At 29.8% G+C, this 4,382-nt stretch overlaps 1 protein-coding gene across 1 annotated transcript in view; it reads right to left on the reverse strand.

Annotated features, from left to right (window-relative positions):
* Positions 1-1,906, reverse strand: part of LOC110991603 (chloride channel protein 2) — a 54,387-nt gene extending 52,481 nt beyond the window's left edge. Inside the window, exon 1 of the mRNA XM_022257034.2 lies at positions 1,610-1,906. Within this exon, the coding sequence (XP_022112726.1) occupies positions 1,610-1,678 (69 nt within the window). The 5' untranslated portion in view covers positions 1,679-1,906. The remainder of the gene's footprint in view (positions 1-1,609) is intronic.
* Between the last annotated feature and the right edge of the window lie 2,476 nt (positions 1,907-4,382).

Below are 4,382 nucleotides of genomic sequence, written 5' to 3' on the forward strand. Positions count from 1 at the left end.
AACATTATTCAAATAAAAGTTAGCGTCTGTCAAACTTTTTTTCGTTTTTTGTCTTTTTTCGGGTTAATCAAATCATTTACAATTATTGACCAATGCAATGACGGCCTGTCTTAATGCGTACACGTAAAATAAGAAATACGATGATCCGTTCCTACGTATCCCGCACACCTGATTCATTATGTAAGCAGTTTTCGTGCTAGAAATATATTTGAACATTTAATGCCTGTTGTTTTATATAGAAGCAATAATAATTATTTAATTGAAATAAGGAATCTAAAACACGGCTAGAAACATTTATATTTGCGAAAAATCTGCTAATTTTCAAGGACTATACCGGAATATAAGATATAATCTATTTCCCAAATAATAAGGATTCTTTTATCAGGGATGTGATAAATGATTTCTTCTTCTTTCCCATTTCATCCAGTATTCTATGTACTAGTTGACATTATAGCTAAAGTAAAATAATACAGATATAGAATTGTGTTCCATATTTAAAAGTCTCATTAAATCTAGGTTCATAGGCCATAGCCTTTTTAGGGCCTTAACACAAAAATACATACATATAGTATGAGTACATGTAATTTTTTGGGATGCCTCGCTATTGAATCCCTTAAAATACAATATAGATATAAATATTAATTCATTGGTCTCATAAATATCAATATTAATATAATATTGCCCCTAAAATAGCTAATAAAACTTGCAATTATTTATATTAAATTCAATTTAATTACTTGTAGCATATTTATTAAAAATAATTCACAAATTAGTATCTCAAATCAATTTATAAGGTAAAAGGTAAATGGACAAAAAAAATTATCAAATTTGTAGAATGTTATTAATACCACAAAAGACATAGTCATGTCATGATGTGGCGATAAATTATCATAATTGTGAATAATTGTATGTTTCAATTCTTGATAGCTTATGTAACATATAATATATCAAGTAAACAAACAATTATTAAATATTATGACATTATATAATTATTAAAGAGTAGACAATTAGTAATTGTTCAGGTATAGGTGGAACAATGGTGTATGAAATTAGTTTCCAATGGTACTTAAGTCTGGAATATAAAATGGACATCAGAATTGTTTTGAAATTTGTGACCATTGAACTTTTTGTGATTGATTAAATTGATTGAATTAGAAATAATATTTATTAAACATCAACAATACATGAAGACACTTTTTCTTAAGATCAAGATAATTCAAAACAATTTAAGAAAAACCTAAAACATTAAAACCAGTTCTAAGTAAACACTCTATTTTGTTTTTCTTCAACCTCTATTAAATATATTATTATATCTACTACGGTAATCATTTGCATTGTATATTATAGAAATAACATCGCGGGGATCTATTGAAACAAGTAATTTGGTTGCAGACGCGTATGCGCACTTATAGCACGTTACACGAATGATATTCTTTGAGAACGTTGCACTGATTTAGTCCATGACTTAATCAAGATAGTATTTAAAAAATATGTAAAGATAATTTTGAGCAAGATAATTAATAAACATACATATTATTATTGTAGGGCAACATGCAATTACATCAATGATATACATAACAGAAATTCTCTAGAAAAGAAATTTAGTTACCAAAGTGTTCTGATATCCAAGTCCGGATTCATCGTCTGACCCTTCCTCTTTATTTAGCTCCTTCATCATCACAAAAACAATTCACACAATTAGTACACAACTTTTGTTTTGAAAACAGTTTACAACTTTTTGTAAAGTTTAATAGTTTTTCCTAACTCATTCGAATGTCCAGCTACATACGCCCATCGCCCTATTCACAACACTCTGTTTAAATTATTTTGTAATTGAATAAATGCGAATACATGCAAATTGCCCTTGCGCGCCGGAAACACCAAACACGTTCAAATTACGTGCCGAGCGCTGACCAACTGACAACTTGACAAATACATAATATAAGACGCTTGACAAATATAATCAATGTCAGTATGACAGATAAGCTAACGGATCGCGAAATTCAAATAATTGCAAACAATTAGCATTATCAACAATTTATATACTTAGGATTAAACTAATTATGTAGGAAAGATTAAGACATATTTCTGAATTAGTTTTATTTAATCAACATAAAAACTTATCGATTACAGTTTAGCGATTAACTATTCACTACTAATATTCTCAGCAACTTAAAAAACACCTCTTATTCGAATTTATTTAAATTTCAATGATATTTTATTACTTATCCTTTTATTATATTAGCCATTCTAACGATACACAGGTCGGTAATGGCGAAAAAAAAAGACATAAGTATTGCAAATTTTAATAATACTCATATAATTTCTTCCAATAAATATTGTCTAATATACCAGCGTACATTTACATTTGCTGGTTTTATTAATCGATATTGTATTCTGTACTAAATTATTTGTTTATGTAACACACAGTTTAAATAAGTTAATAAAAGTTAGAACCTACGCAATTCTTATACTGCCAACATTCTTCTTAATTAACTAATTCAAAAGAGTGTCGAGAGAGAAACTCCTCTTAGCCGTCTACACAATATTGTAAAAGCAAAGTAAAACCACTATCGTTGTCTTTATCCGATAAGTTATCAAATGAGGTTTAGTCGCAAAATTCATGTGACAATAATAATCCATTGTTCGTTTGTCTGGACTTATTCCTACCATCGTGGCAATGTATTGTAGAGACTTCAAGACGAGGATAGTTATCAAAATAACAAGTATTTTAGTGAGATTTTATATACTTCTTCAAGTTATCGTTTAGGGTAAGAGACTTAGAAAACGAGAGGGAACTATGACTCCCGTATGTCAAATTAGGTGACGTTAGTGAGTCAAGCTTAGCGCCTCGTTTCTAAACTCACCCCTAATTTAGGCCTAAATAGTATGTCAACTTCACTGCCTAATTTTAGAAGGACTTGTAATCATAATATTCTGAAACAAACATAGTGAAAAATATCGGATCCAAATCTGATATATGCACGTTGAACAAATGCCGTACCTAACACAAAAATCATCGTGATGAAACTAATATGTCTACCCAACAAAACTTGAACCCATTACAAGCTCCTTAAACGAATATGGAACATTGTTTATTAGCCGTTGCATTATATACTTACATCTAACAGGATTGTTCAACAAATGAAAACAATAGTCATTATTTCTGTAGAGCATAACAAAAAGTTTGCCTTACAACCATTGTTCTATACATGACGAGTTCTGTAATTGTTAGGGATTTATTAATACTGTAGGTACAGGTAAAAATCAATTGGCTACGGCCGATTATTGAATTCGCTCCGCTCCAACATTTAGAAACATTACCGTGCGACGCCGTTTCACGGCGTTAATTTAAATCCTGTGCAGTAAGAATGGCGCCTTTTTGTTGCGTTAGACTAAGCAGTGATGACCTAGTGGCTTCAGCGTATGACTCCAATCTCTGACGTTGTGGGTATGCACCTATTGACTTTTTGTCTATGTGTGCATTTATCATTCCGACAGAAACGGTAAAGGAAACATCTCCAAAAAAAACCTGTATGCTTTAGAACTAGAAAGTCAAAAGAAACTAGCCTATTAGATTGACAAATTATCATGAAACAGATACATAAATCTGAGACCCAAGCCTTAAAAGCTTGAACAGCCACTGATTTCAAGATATTTATAAAAGTCAAATTATGTCGAACCAACTTTTTACGAATTGTGTATAAGAATTCTTTTAGCTAAAAGCTTCGTAATAATAAATTTATAATTAAATTAAAATCGATAATAAAATTAAATTTGATTTGATAACTTTATGAGTTACCGATTGGTAAAGCTTCCAGTATCGGTATAGTTGATTTAGGGTCCCCTGTTAGGACAAGATTATATTCGAAGATTACAATTACTAAGCGGCGTAAAGTGGTCATGTACATGCTTTTGTGATACTCCAGTGAAGGCGGATTTACATGCTATGAGGTCATTAAATAAATATCGCATTTTATGAGCATCACACGATTCAACGCTTCAACGATGTTGGAGATCCTAATTCATAAAAATACGAATTGAGATCTGATCTGAATCTGTTTTTGAATCTTTGTTACAAAGAAGGTTTAAATAAAACAACATTTAAAAACAAAATAAACTATAATAAAACTTTAACATTATCTACGTTAGGTTATTTCATAACGATATCTAACTGTTACATAGGAAATAGAATTATCTTTTTAGATTATAATCTGTTTATATAAATCACAAGTGACATTTGATTATCTATAGTTTTAAAATTACTGGCCACTAAGAAAAAGTAATTGCTAAAGTATTTATAATCTGTGATTATTCAACATAATATAAAAACTTAACAAGTTTCATCTTATTCCATCTAGAAGCTAATAGAATATTAATAT

This window comes from Pieris rapae, chromosome 18 (assembly GCF_905147795.1).
Source record: "Pieris rapae chromosome 18, ilPieRapa1.1, whole genome shotgun sequence".
NCBI classification, from domain to species: Eukaryota; Metazoa; Arthropoda; class Insecta; order Lepidoptera; family Pieridae; genus Pieris; species Pieris rapae.